This window comes from Entelurus aequoreus, linkage group LG17, assembly GCF_033978785.1.
Source record: "Entelurus aequoreus isolate RoL-2023_Sb linkage group LG17, RoL_Eaeq_v1.1, whole genome shotgun sequence".
Taxonomy (NCBI): domain Eukaryota; kingdom Metazoa; phylum Chordata; class Actinopteri; order Syngnathiformes; family Syngnathidae; genus Entelurus; species Entelurus aequoreus.
In genome coordinates, this window is record NC_084747.1 from 30,624,462 (window position 1) to 30,639,183 (window position 14,722).

Consider the following 14,722-nt stretch of genomic DNA (forward strand, 5'->3'; position numbering starts at 1 on the left):
AATGGAACAACGTGGATCGTTGACCGACTGTTGCAACTTGAGGCTCTTGGAATGTTGAATACCACTTTAGCTTTTACATGAACTTCATTTAGAGCTGGGGGCAAATGCATTTCACTTCAAAAAGTATGAAATATTGTGCCCTGCTGCTTCACTAACTGAAATATCAGGTGACACGCCTTGCTAAATATGGCCACAAAATCATCATAAACTGGCATTACTTCTTAACCGTTAAGGCGTTCGCTTTAGGCTTGTTCTTTTTCGCCCTTTAATTAAAACAAGTCATGTAACAACAAAATGTGTTTTTTTTACTAATTAGCGTCTCATTGCTTTGTATCCATCACATGCAGGCTCCTAAAATGGGATGAAAGCATTTATGTGTGGCTTTTACTACTGCATTGTCAATTGTGTTTGGATCCACTTTGGATCAGGGCTGGGAGTTAAAAGGATATCAATATATATCGCCATAGACACGTAATCCATATCATTAGAAAATGCGTCCGATAAAATGTAATTTTTTTAATGTTTTTATTTTTATTTTGTCGGAAGATGCGGAGCAAGGGTCTTTGCATAAACAAAGGGGGGAAATCGTCTCAATGGTAAGATATAATTATGAGATAAATCTTCATAATTATGATATAAAATCAAAATTATGAGATAAAATGTAATAATTATGATATAAAATCTAAATTCTGAGATAAACGTCATAATTATGAGACACAACTTTTAATAGTTATGACATAGTTATGAGATAAGAAAGTCGAAATTATGAGATACAAAGTCATAATTATGAGAAAAATTATGACTTTGTATTTAATAATTACTTTTTTCCCCTCATAGTTATGACTTTTTATCTTATAATTTTTTTATTTCATATTTTATGAATTTTTGTCCAATAATTTCCACATTGTATCTCATAATTATGACTTTATCTAATAATTGTAACTTTTTTTCCTCACTATTTTGACTTTTTAATGTAATAATTGTGACTGTTTATCTCATAATTATGACTTTTCAACCTCCTAATTATGACTTTTTATCTCATCATTTCGACTTTTTATATCATAATGAATTTTATCCAGTTAATTCCACTTTTGATCTCATAATAATGACTTTTTATCTGATGATTTCACATTTTAATCTCATAATTTTGACTTACTTGTTTTATCATTTCGACTTTTTATGACATTTTATTTTCATAATTATGACTTACCATTGGGGTTGTTTTTTTTTATCGACGGAACTAGCTTCTATACCAATCACCGGTAGACGTTATACGATAAGACGTGGATCAGAATTGGAGTTGGGCGATAAAAGGATATCAATATATATCGCCATAGACACGTAATAGATATCCCTAGAAAATGCGTTCGATAAAATGTTCGATATCTATATATTTTTTTTTTTTTCGTCGGAAGAAAGCGGAAGTTGCGAAGCAAAGTCCTTTGCATAAACAAAAGGGGAAACAAATTCTCAATGGTAAGTTATAATTATGAGATAAAACGTCATATATATGATGTACAATCAAAATTATGAGAGGAAATGTCATAATTATGATATAAGATCAAAATTATAAGATAAAACGTCATATATATGATGTACAATCAAAATTATGAGAGGAAATGTCATAATTATGATATAAGATCAAAATTATAAGATAAAACGTCATAATTATTATATAAAATCTAAATTATGAGATAAACGTCATACTTAAGATATAAAATCTAAATTATGAGATAAACGTCATAATTATGATATAAAATCAAAATTAATTATGATATAAAATCAAAATTATGAGATAAATGTCATACCGATGATATAAAATCTAATTTATGAGATAAACGTCATGCTTATGATATGGAATCTAAATTATGAGATAAACGTCATAATTATGATATCAAATCTAAATTATGAGATAAATGTCATACCGATGATATAAAATCTAATTTATGAGATAAACGTCATAATTATGATATCAAATCTAAATTATTAGATAAACGTCATGCTTATGATATGAAATCTAAATTATCAGATAAACGTCATAATTATGATATACATCTAAATTATGAGATAAATGTCATGCCGATGATATAAAATCTAATTTTTGAGATAAACGTCATACTTATGATATAAAATCTAAATTATCAGATAAATGTCACAATTATGATATAAAATCTAAATTATGAGATAAACGACATAATTATGATATCAAATCTAAATTGAGATAAATGTCATGCTTATGATATCCAATCTAATTTATGAGATGAATGTCATAATTATGATATACAATCTAAATTATGAGATAAATGTCATACCTATGATATAAAATCTAATTTATGAGATAAATGTCAAAATTATGATATAAAATCTAATTTATGAGATAAACGTCATGCTTATGATATGAAATCTAAATTATCAGATAAACGTCATAATTATGGTATCAAATCTAAATTATGAGATAAATGTCATAATTATGATATACAATCTAAATTATGAGATAAACATCATAATTATGATATGCAATCTAAATTATGAGATAAATGTCATGCCAATGATATAAAATCTAATTTATAAGATAAACGTCATTCTTAATATGTAAAATCTAAATTATCAGATAAACGTCATAATTATGATATAACATCTAAATTATGAGATAAACGTCATAATTATGATATCAAATCTAAATGATCAGATAAACGTCATGCTTATGATATGAAATCTAAATGATCAGATAAATATCATAATTATGATATAAAATCTAAACTATGAGATAGACGTCATACTTATGATATCAAATCTAAATTATCAGATAAACGTCATGCTTATGATATGAAATCTAAATTATCAGATAAACGTCATAATTATGATATCAAATCTAAATTGAGATAAACGTCATAATTATGATATCAAATCTAAATTGAGATAAATGTCATGCTTATGATATTAAATCTAATTTATCAGATAAACGTCATAATTAAGATATAAAATCTAAATTATGAGATAAACGTCTTCAGTAATGCGGACGCTGTATCGATCCGTTGTGGTGAAGAAGGAGCTGAGCCGGAAGGCAAAGCTCTCAATTTACCAGTCGATCTATGTTCCCATCCTCACTTATGGTCATGAGCTTTGGGTTATGACCGAAAGGACAAGATCACGGGTACAAGCGGCCGAAATGAGTTTCCTCCACCGGGTGGCGGGGCTCTCCCTTAGAGATAGGGTGAGAAGCTCTGTCATCCGGGGGGAGCTCAAAGTAAAGCAGCTGCTCCTCCACATCGAGAGGAGCCAGTTGAGGTGGTTCGGGCATCTGGTCAGGATGCCACCCGAACGCCTCCCTAGGGAGGTGTTTTGGGCACGTCCGACCGGTAGGAGGCCACGGGGAAGACCCAGGACACGTTGGGAAGACTATGTCTCCCGGCTGGCCTGGGAACGCCTCGGGATCCCCCGGGAAGAGCTGGACGAAGTGGCTGGGGAGAGGGAAGTGTGGGTTTCCCTGCTTAGGCTGCTGCCCCCGCGACCCGACCTCGGATAAGCGGAAGAAGATGGATGGATGGATGGAGATAAACGTCATAATTATGATATAAAATCTAAATTATGAGATGAATGTCATGCCGATGATATAAAATCTAATTTATGAGATAAACGTCATAATTATGATATAAAATCTAATTTATGAGATAAACGTCATACTTAAGATATAAAATCTAAATTATCAGATAAACGTCATAATCATCATATCAAATCAAAATTATGAGATAAACATCATAATTATGAGACATAAATTGTAATAGTTATGACATAGTTATGAGATAAAGTCGAAAATATGAGATACAGTCATAATTATGAGAAAAACTATAATTATTAAAGTCAAAAAGTAAAGTTAATAATAATAACGTTTTTCTGCTCATAATTCTGACTTTTTATCTTATAATGATCACTTTTTTTTAATCTCATAATTTATTACTTTTTGTCCAATAATTGTAACTTTTTTAATGTCATAAATATATGACTTTATCTACTAATTTTTACATTTTTCCTCATGATTTTTTTTTTTACTTTTTATGAGATAATTATGACTTTTTATCTCATAATCAAGACTTAAAAGTACAGTAATTAACCAATTGCAGCCGCTATAAATATTTGTTTTTAATCAAAGCTTCAAATCCACCTCAAAGCGGTCAGCCCGAGCGGCGGTGAATGGGTGAAAAGATGGAGGGACGGGAGGGAGAAGTGCGCTGGATTGATGTTCATGCAGCAGTTGGACTAACTTTGCACATGCTCCTCCCAATAAACTGACTTAAGTGGATTAGCAATGCCGCCCTGGGGGCCTCGGCAGACTTAAAGCTCTTATCGCACACACACACCAAGACAAAACAAAAACAAAAACAGCAACAACATAAAAAAACACCCCACTTTTATCAGTACCCAAGGTTTGACGCCCGGAGAGAATTCGGGAAGGCGCCGAGATGAGAGGGGATGATGCTGGAAGAATGGGTCAAAAGCCGCGCTCATCCTGCGTTCGTTAATTACCGGCTTTGTTGTGCATGTTGACAAGATAGCAAAGTAAAAAAAAATCAAGTAGTCAGGAGGGAGATGTGGTTATTATTCCGTCCACCTGGCATCCCAGTAACCAGATGTGCTCCATATGTGACTTCCTCATGTGGCGCCGGCCAATGAGGGCACGCGGCCAACGTCACATGTGCTGCCAAAAATATGGGAATGTCTCCCTTTTTCCCCCGCCTGCACTGTTGGAGAACTAGTATTCTTGTGTTTCCCACCATTTGTGGCAGCGGGGGCGTGGCCAGGGGTGTTAATCAGGGCCCGAGCGGAAAAGGCTGCAAAAAAAATGTTACTTGAAAATAGGGTTGTACGGTATACCGTTATTAGTAAAGTACCGCGATACTAATGAATCATTTTATGTCATGATGATGAGGTGACGAACCCCAAGATGCAGAGAAGACAGGCGGTGTACAAGAAAACATGGTTTTAATGTTCAAAAAAAGGTGAAAAACAAAAAGGCGCACAACTTAAAGCAGGAAACAAAAGCTAACACTTAGCCTGAACTATGGACGTGAAACAAAAAGTCGCTAACTGTGGCATAAATAAACAAAACTTACTTGGCAAGGTACGAGCAGCATGAACTAAGCATGAAATCATCAACATGAACTATGGTATCTCCGGAAAACAAGCATGAACAGAGCATTGCACGAAACAGGGAGTCCACAGCATACAACAAACAATACTCCAGCACCGACTGGAGGGCAAGGCAGGTTTAAATAATGCCTCTGATTAGTGCTCAGGCAGCAGGTGAGCGGGCGAACACTAATCAGAGGCAGGTGGAAATAATAAGTAACCATGGTAACTAAAACAAACAAGGGTGCACAAAAAACAGGAACTATGAAGTCCAAAACTAACAGAACATAAAACATGATCCGGGACATGGATCATGACATTTTCGGTACTATACCACTTCTGAAGCGTACCGGTCCCGCGTCGAAGTCACGTTGTGACATTGCTGGTTTTATGAGCAGAGGAGTATGTTCGGCAGCGCACAATTACCGAGTACTTACAAGCCTCCATGGCGACAAATAAAGTAAGTTTCTTACAAGTATCATCCCTACAGGACGAGGAACAGCTAAACATGCTTTACTACACACCGTAAATGTAAACAAACGCCATTGGCGGAATCGGCACCTGACATCCACTGTGATGATACCAAGTACAGGAGCGTGTCGATTCGATGCAACTATGATTACATCGATATTTTTTATCGTCACAAAATCTTTTTCCTTTCTTTAAAAAATCATGTTATGTTTATAAACTCAGGAAATATGTACCTGGACACATGAGGACTTTGAATATGACCAATGTATGATCCTGTAACAACTTGGTATCGGATTGATACCCAAATGTGTGGTATCATCCAGAACTAATGTAAAGTATCAAACAACAGAAGAATAAGTGATTATTACATTTTAACAGAAGTGTAGATAGAACATGTTAAAAGAGAAAGTAAGAAGATATTAACAGTAAATGAACAAGTAGATTAATAAATCATTTTCTACCACTTGTCCTTAATAATGTTGACAAAATAATAGGTAGATAAATGACACAATATGTTACTGCATATGTCAGCAGACTAATTAGGAGTCTTTGTTTGTTTACTTACTACTAAATGACAAGTTGTTTTGTATGTTCACTATTTTATTTAAGGAACATATGTTTAATGTACCCTAAGATTGTTTGTTAAAATAAAGCCAATAATGACATTTTTTGTGGTCCCCTTTATTTAGAAAAGTACCGAAAAGTATCGAAAAGTATCAAAATAATTTTAGTGCCGGTACCGGTACGAAAATATTGGTATCGTTACAACACTACTTGAAAATTAAATAGTTTGGTATTTTTTCTCAAAAAGTATTGTGGGTGCCAAGATTGTAGCACGGCCGTGTCACAATTGCTGGATTGGATTGCGCATGACGTCGCTTCCGGTTGCTGTTGCCGTGGAAACGTGCACACGGAGGTCAAACTGTGTCTTCCTGGTGCACTGTTCTCACCTTGTGGAAGTGGTTCCGATGGATATTTCGGCTTGAAGGTGTTTTTCAGCATTTCTAAGATCATCCATCATAAAAGAAATGGATGGATAAACAAAAATATTAAGTCAATAAATCTCAGAAACACAATCGAGTTTGCAGTGAAGACTTTATCAATGTCTGTATCGGTTATCCTAGTACCGTATTTTACGGACTATAGAACGCACCGGTATACAAGCCGCACCCACTAAATGTCAGAAGAAAAAAAATATTTCCATGTATTAGCCGCACCGGACTATAAGTCGCAGATATATACGTTGTGAAATCAGTAATACACGTATATATTTTGGAAATGTTTCCAAAGGGTGTCTGTAACAAGACAGTAAAACGGCTGATCAAACAAAACATAAGTCATCATCATGGACCCACTAGCTGCGGAACTAGCTCTCCAATCAGCTAAATAAACTCAATAACTCCATGCCGTCGTAAGTTAATAATACCAACATAGACACTCTAGGACATATTAGCTAATGGTAACGACACTAAATTGATTACATTACGATAATACGTATGAATATGCACGAAAACACTCCTGCAGACATCACACATGGGACGGTTTAGTTAGTAAGTACTGTTTTAGTTATATTGTAAAACTTACAAATGTTGCTTGGAGTGATGAATGAAGAATCCTTTCAAGTAGAAACGCTATTGACGGATAGAAGACGGAACGGCACTTCTACCTCCGATTGGAAGCTCAGTCAGAAACAGAAGGGCAGTGCAACACTGCGTCACCTCTGCAGTGAGCGCACTCGTCCAAAAGATGGCGCCATAGCACAAACAATAACACACCTTTTCAGTGTTTTTGCTTGTTTTTGTTTTTTTAACTATTTGCATTATATTTGTAGCGAAGACAAATCCATAAGTTAGCCGCACTTCTTTATATGCCGCAGGGTTTAAAGCGTAGGAAAAAAGTAGCATCCTATAATCCAGAATGTAGGGTATACACATGTTTCGGGAACCCCCCTGGACCCATTGTTTTTAGGTACACACATTAAACTATTAATTGAAACAACATAATACTAAGGAAATAATTTTTTAAAATCAAATTAATCAATTTCGTCGATTAAATGTAGTCTGTATTAACCTAAAATGAACGATAAAAGCCTGTTTATGACAAATCCATAGTTGCAGCCAGTCAATATGAACATCACTTTATTATCACAGCACTAGGCTGGCATTTTTGTTTGGTCAAAGATGACCTATGAGGAATTTCTGATGTATGAATGTTGTTACAATGTTGGATATTCCTATCAAAAATTGACAAAACATCAAATCATGAGGCGTGAGCTTGCACTTAGTTGTGGATGCCTCTGTTTGCAGGGTTATGGACTTTTTTTTATTGTATTTTTTTTTTACAGCGGGCAATTAGTGACATCACACATTGACGGACGTACTTATATGGGCATCCTTGGATATATTGTGTCATAGAGCCTCCCCCCACCCCCGCCCCACTGAGCCCACGCAACTATGTTATAGAGCAAAATATACGGCCGTGTTTATTTGTCCACCACATTTGTGCCACCACAAAATTGAATTAGCCACTAAACTCCGACAGAATAAGGCGGCGACGTTACCACTTGGGTGTGAGGAAACTGCAAGAAAAAGGTGGTATAAAGTATTATTTTTGTATATAATCTTGGCACGCGCACAATAACACTGACGTGCGACATGTAGGGTTATAAATGCTGGTAAAAGCAGCTTTTTTATGCAGCTATGTAGCGATAAGCGAACCTCATGCTGTGACCGGGTGAATCTATATATCATTTTTACATTCAAATTTTCAAAAGACACATATATAGGTGTGTGTGTATGTGTGTGCGTGTGTGTGCATCTGTGATGGTATGGGGGTGTATTAGTGCCCAAGACATGGGTAACTTACACATCTGTGAAGGCACCATTAATGCTGAAAGGTACATACAGGTTTTGGAGCAACATATGTTGCCATCCAAGCAACGTTACCATGGACGCCCCTGCTTATTTCAGCAAGACAATGCCAAGCCACGTGTTACATCAACGTGGCTTCATAGTAAAAGAGTGCGGGTACTAGACTGGCCTGCCTGTAGTCCAGACCTGTCTCCCATTGAAAATGTGTGGCGCATTATGAAGCCTAAAATACCACAACGGAGACCCCCGGACTGTTGAACAACTTAAGCTGTACATCAAGCAAAAATGGGGAAATAATTCCACCTGAGAAGCTTAAAAAATGTGTCTCCTCAGTTCCCAAACGTTTACTGAGTGTTGTTAAAAGGAAAGGCCATGTAACACAGTGGTGAACATGCCCTTTCCCAACTACTTTGGCACGTGTTGCAGCCATGAAATTCTAAGTTAATTATTATTTGCAAAAAAAAAATAAAGTTTGAGTTTGAACATCAAATATCTTGTTTTTGTAGTGCATTCAATTGAATATGGGTTGAAAAGGATTTGCAAATCATTGTATTCCGTTTATATTTACATCTAACACAATTTCCCAACTCATATGGAAACAGGGTTTGTATATAAGTGTGTGTGTGTGTGTGTGTGTGTGTGTGTGTGTGTGTGTGTGTGTGTGTGTGTGTGTGTGTGTGTGTGTGTGTGTGTGTGTGTGTGTGTTTGTGTGAATCTATAAATCATTGTTACATTCAAATTTTCAAAAGACACGTGTGTGTGTGTGTGTGTGTGTGTGTGTGTGTGTGTGTGTTTACATATTGTAATAAAATAATGGATACATAATTAAAAATGAATATAATTGGATATTTAGAGTATGTGAAAGGTCACTTCCTACTTTGTTTAAAGTTGTCTAATTAATCAGAACTATCAAGCAGCTAAAAGTCAAACATGGATAACTGGAGAGAGTGTTTTGCATTTTTCCCATCATGCCTTGCACCTTTATTTAAAGGCCTACTGAATGAAATGTTCTTATTTAAACGGGGATAGCAGACCCATTCTATGTGTCATACTTGATCATTTCGCGATATTTCCATATTTTTGCTGAAAGGATTTAGTAGAGAACATCGACGATAAAGTCCGCAACTTTTGGTCGCTGATAAAAAAAGCCTTGCCTGTACCGGAAGTAGCAAGACGTCGCAGGTTGAAAGGCTCCTCACATTTCTCCATTGTTTACACCAGCAGCGAGAGCGATTCGGACCAAGAAAGCGACGATTACCCCATTAATTTGAGCGAGGATGAAAGATTTGTGGATGAGGAACGTGAGAGTGAAGGACTAAATTGCAGTGCAGGACGTATCTTTTTTCGCTCTGACCGTAACTTATGTAAAACGGCTAATTGGATTCCACACTTTCTCCTTTTACTATTGTGGACCGCAGATTTGTATTTTAAACCACCTCGGATACTATATCCTCTTGAAAATGAGAGTCGAGAACGCGAAATGGACATTTACAGTGACTTTTATCTCCACGACAATACATCGGCGAAGCACTTTAGCTACGGAGCTAACGTGATAGCATTGTGCTTAAATGCAGATAGAAACAAAATAAATAATCCCCTGACTTGAAGGATAGACAGAAGATCAACAATACTACCAAACTCTGGACCTGTAACCACACGGTTAATGCTGTACCGCCTGGCAAAGCCTAGCAATGCTGTTGCTAACGACGCCATTGAAGCTAACTTAGCTACGGGACCTCGATAGAGCTATGCTAAAAACATTAGCTCTCCACCTACGCCAGCCCTCATCTGCTCATCAACACCTGTGCTCACCTGCGTTCCAGCGATCGACGGCGCGACGAAGGACTTCACCCGATCATCGATGCTGTCGGCGGCTAGCGTCGGATAGCGCGTCTGCTATCCAACTCAAAGTCCTCCTGGTTGTGTTGCTGCAGCCGTCCGCTAATACACCGATCCCACCTACAGCTTTCTTCTTTGCAGTCTTCATTGTTCATTAAACAAATTGCAAAAGATTCACCAACACAGATGTCCAGAATACTGTGGAATTTTGCGATTCAAAACAGAGCTGTTTGTATTGAGATACAATGTGTCCGAATACTTCCGCTTCAACCATTGACGTCACGCGCAAACGTCATCATACATAGACGTTTTCAACCGGAAGTTTCCCGGGAAATTTTAAATTGCACTTTATAAGTTAACCCGGCCGTATTGGCATGTGTTGCAATGTTAAGATTTCATCATTGATATATAAACTATCAGACTGCGTGGTCGGTGGTAGTGGGTTTCAGTAGGCCTTTAAATGGGTGTAATTTAGAATATTTTATGGTGATGGGACGTTTTGTTTTGTTTTTTTATATCCACAAAACTCAGTGAGCAGGTTGTGTTATGTGTGTTGACTGTTTGTGCTGGTTGAATAGTTTTTTTTTCCTGCACCATGACTAGGGAAGGTTGTTTGTATTGTGTCATAGAAGTGAATGCTATGCTTGTAATGTCTAGAAAGCACACATCATGGTCGCTGACCTGAGTTTCTCACATTATCCACAATATGGTGGCAAATTGCTATTTATCAGATCCCTGTGAAAACACCCCGCTTTTTGAAATTTAACTCAACCATAAGGAAGTGTTTCAAATACCGATTAAAATTGTCATAGTATATTTATTTTACATTTAAATTAAAACACTTCTTTGAGGTCTACATAACATGTAATTGTGTTTTTTTGGGGGGGGGAGAATCTAGCCTCCAGTATCAGACACATAGTGAACATTATCGTGTCCTTTTGAGATGTTTCTCTTTTTTTTAAAATTCTGACCCCGGTCTCCCTGTGCTTTGTGTTGTCGTTGCAAAGGTCCAGGCTGGCTGATTTCATGGCGAACTGCCGCAGCATCCCACCCACGGTGAGCACCTGTCCCAACCAAGACAATCACCAAGCCTGCTTGGCCTCCTACACAAGGCTCATCGGTCAGTATCACGCCGGGGCTGCGGGTAAAACTGTAATGGAGGGGGAGTGTGTTTGTGCAAAAGAGAGAGAGAGAGAGAAGAAGCGACCTGCTGGGGGATCACATAATATTTTTCACAAACGTCAACACCAGTGTGAGATTACAGGAGATGAAAAGCAGTGGTGCAGTCGTCTACTTTGCTTTGGGGCTGTCAAAAGATTAAAATATTGAAATTTGCCACAGTGAAGCCCGGAAGATCTGACCAAAACACCTTGTGTCCTGTTGGCTAGCATTAGCTTATAGCGAGCGATCAACACGACGTTGTTTCTCATGCATTTGGAATGGAGAAGGAGGGTGTGAAGGACAGTGCTGAGAAGAAACGGATGATATTCATTGAATTAAAGAAGGAAATCATTCAAAAAACATGGCCGACCGTGGAGCTGCCACAGCTAGTCAGTACCGAGCCGATAACGCCAGCCAAGAATGTTAAGATATCTAAAAAGTGGACAATTATCTCTGAGAATATGTAAAAGCTGCGGATGGTGTGTTTGACGGAGAAGAAGCTGGAAGGAGTAAACGTAGAAGTCCACTCTCCGAAGGAAATGTGTGTGTATTGTGTGTTTTTTATTTAATTAAACTTTTTTCTTATTTGTTATTTTTTATTTTATAAAATTATATTATAATTATAAGTCTTACTAATAAATATTTTATAATTATTTCATACATGTATAAAATAATTATTCAACCATTCTAATATAATTAATATTTGTATTAATTTTAGTATTATCAAATGATTAAAATATTTAATCGCAATTATTGGCAGTTTGTTCATAGTTAACTAAAATGTATCATCATAAATAGAAATATTTTTCATCATTAATAAGTCTACATTAGAGGGATCATTTTCATGTTTTTAATACCATAACTAGACAGTTTGTTTGCTTTATTTAAATGTTGTTTAAACAGCTCAACACAAAATAGACACGAACACGCTTTAAAAAAAAATACCTGCAGTGCTTTGGTGTCTTGCCAGATTTGGTATTTTGTAGGAATACAGAATGTGTATTCCTGCTGTAGGAGCACTTGCATCCAGAGGAGGAGCTACGCCATGTTTAGATACCAGTTTCATGCATTCATAACATAAAATAATCATTGTCAAAGATTTTTTGCTAATATAATCTGTGATATTTATACCTGAATAAGTGCTTCTTATATTTTGTACATTACATGTCGTTCAAGTTAATAAATGATAAATGATAAATGGGATATACTTGTATAGCGCTTTTCTACCTTCAAGGTACTCAAAGCGCTTTGACAGTATTTCCACATTCACCCATTCACACACACATTCACACACTGATGGCGGGAGCTGCCATGCAAGGCGCTAACCAGCAGCCATCAGGAGCAAGGGTGAAGTGTCTTGCCCAAGGACACAACGGACGTGACTAGGGTGGTAGAAGGTGGGGATTGAACCCCAGTAACCAGCAACCCTCTGATTACTGGCCCGGCCACTCTACCAACTTCGCCAAGTTAATGGTATTCATATCTATGCGTGACAATGTTTTAACCTTCTGTATTTGTTAATAAAATGCAATATTCCGCCTGCTAAACATTCAGTAATTGAGGATTATCAACCAGAACATGTTATAAAAGAATGTACACTTTATTTCAATATGCCTCAAAATGTCCCCCTCTAAAGTCCTCAACTAATGTACCCGGAATTATTTAGGTGCAAATATCACAGATTACATTACAAAACATCTTTGCCGATTTTTATTTTTGTTGCTGTAGTTCGGGGTGCATGTAACAGTGAATTTATATGAATATAAATGTATAATTATTCCCCTTGTCATATTGTTACACAATACATTTGATTATTATATACATAATAGTCTATAATGGAAAATCTATAATAATATATATTTTAAATGTACACTGTAAAAAAATGAACACACTTAGTTGAAGTTTATTTCGAACATGTATACAATTTCAGTACAATACATCACATATCATTGTTCTTTACGACATGTCCGAAAAGGAGAAGGAAGAAGCAGAGCTTATTTATTCCAACCCTTTTTTTCTACCTCATAGCAATTCCAGTACGAACACAAGTCCACTTCCTGTTCTTCATGTGTACATTATTTACATCAATTCATTCCGAATACAATAGTTCTTTACATAAATAGTTAAGTCAGTTATGATTCACATAATAAGATGAACAATATCATTTTGAAAAATGTCAATACTTTTGTCATATTATTTCTAAATGTACCAAATTTTTACATCTTATTTAAATAAAGTGCGGCACCTGCATTTTGTAATAACGTTTGCAAAATGTAACAAAATGGGTTCACGAATTGTGTTACAAAATGCGGCGACATTAAGCACATCATCCACCTATATGCCCCAATCCAAACAACCTTCCCTAGTCATGACGTAGAAAAACTCAACCGGCACACAAATTCCACAAACACACATAACACAACCTGCTCACTAAACGTTGTGGTACTGTAGTCACTTTTACTTCAACAAATGTATTAGTACTCTAGTTGCTTGACTAGTACTCTTATTTAACCTTTAGTTTAACAAATGTATTGGTACTCTTGTCACTTTACTAGTACTGTAGTCACTTTTAGTTTAACAAATGTATTAGTACTCTCGTCACTTTACTAGTACTGTAGTCACTTTTACTTTAATCAATCAATCAATCAATCAATGTTTATTTATATAGCCCTAAATCACAAGTGTCTCAAAGGGCAAATGTATTGGTACTCTAGTCACTTTTCTAGTACTGTAGTAACTTTTAGTTTAACAAATGTGTTAATACTCTCGTCACTTTACTAGTACTGTAGTCACTTTTAGTTTACCAAATGTATTAGTACTCTAGTCACTTGACTAGTACTGTAGTCACTTTTAGTTTAACAAATGTATTATTACTCTTGTCACTTTACTAGTACTGTAGTAACCTTTAGTTTAACAAATGTATTGGTACTCTTGTCACTTTACTAGTACTGTAGTCACTTTATTTTAACAAATGTATTAGTACTCTCGTCACTTTACTAGTACTGTAGTAACCTTTAATTTAACAAATGTGTTAGTACTCTCGTCACTTGACTAGTACTGTAGTCACTTTTAGTTTAACAAATGTATTAGTACTCTCGTCACTTTACTAGTACTGTAGTAACCTTTAATTTAACAAATGTATTAGTACTCTCGTCACTTTACTAGTACTGTAGTCACTTTTAGTTTAACAAATGTATTAGTATTCTAGTCACTTGACTAGTACTGTAGTCACTTTTAGTTTAACAAATGTATTA

General features: G+C 36.0%; 1 protein-coding gene across 1 annotated transcript in view; it reads right to left on the reverse strand.

Annotated features, from left to right (window-relative positions):
• Window positions 1–11,335, reverse strand: part of LOC133631795 (cell surface hyaluronidase-like) — a 73,343-nt gene extending 62,008 nt beyond the window's left edge. The window contains exon 1 of the mRNA XM_062023956.1: window positions 11,279–11,335. Coding sequence (XP_061879940.1) covers window positions 11,279–11,335 — 57 coding nt within the window. The remainder of the gene's footprint in view (window positions 1–11,278) is intronic.
• Window positions 11,336–14,722: the final 3,387 nt, after the last annotated feature.